The sequence below is a fragment of the Buceros rhinoceros genome, unplaced genomic scaffold, assembly GCF_000710305.1.
Source record: "Buceros rhinoceros silvestris isolate BGI_N320 unplaced genomic scaffold, ASM71030v1 scaffold31548, whole genome shotgun sequence".
Lineage (NCBI taxonomy): Eukaryota > Metazoa > Chordata > Aves > Bucerotiformes > Bucerotidae > Buceros > Buceros rhinoceros.
Genome location: NW_010425765.1, coordinates 9,431 through 10,021, shown reverse-complemented (window position 1 = coordinate 10,021; position 591 = coordinate 9,431). Strand labels below are relative to the sequence as shown.

Genomic DNA, 591 nt, shown 5'->3' with positions numbered 1-591 from the left:
GTGTGTTCTCTGGGTGTGCTCCGCAGGTGTGGTACCTCAGCCCATGAGCAACGGATCGGCACAGCCCCAGGTGAGGCCCCGCCTGCGGCGGGATGCTCTGGGGGCCAGGGCAGCTGGGCAGTGCCCAGGCTGGCTCAGCTTAGGGGAGCGTGTCAGGGCCATCAGGAGGGACCGCTGCTGCCAGGACAGATGCCCGGCGTCCCGGCGTCCCTCAGCTCCAGCGGGATGACTTGCAGAGCAGAGAGATGCTCGTAATGACGCCGTGCCCAGGTGAGGCCCCGCCTGCGGCGGGATGCTCTGGGGGCCAGGGCAGCTGGGCAGTGCCCAGGCTGGCTCAGCTTAGGGGAGCGTGTCAGGGCCATCAGGAGGGACCGCTGCTGCCAGGACAGATGCCCGGCGTCCCGGCGTCCCTCAGCTCCAGCGGGATGACTTGCAGAGCAGAGAGATGCTCGTAATGACGCCGTGGCTCATTTAGCTCAGCTCGACCACTGCGGGGTGGGTTTGAATTGCTTCCTGCGGCACCTCTAATATAGGGGTTGAACGAGGCTGGTTTCAGCCCCATTTAATCACCGTCCCCAGCGGTGGCAGGGG

The 591-nt window shown here is 66.0% G+C and overlaps 1 protein-coding gene across 1 annotated transcript in view; it reads left to right on the top strand.

Annotated features, from left to right (window-relative positions):
* LOC104497951 (Na(+)/H(+) exchange regulatory cofactor NHE-RF2-like) overlaps positions 1-591 on the top strand; it is a gene marked incomplete at its 5' end in the record, with an annotated part of 8,043 nt that overhangs the window by 6,833 nt on the left and 619 nt on the right. Inside the window, one exon of the mRNA XM_010141262.1 lies at positions 27-70. Coding sequence (XP_010139564.1) covers positions 27-70 — 44 coding nt within the window. The remainder of the gene's footprint in view (positions 1-26; positions 71-591) is intronic.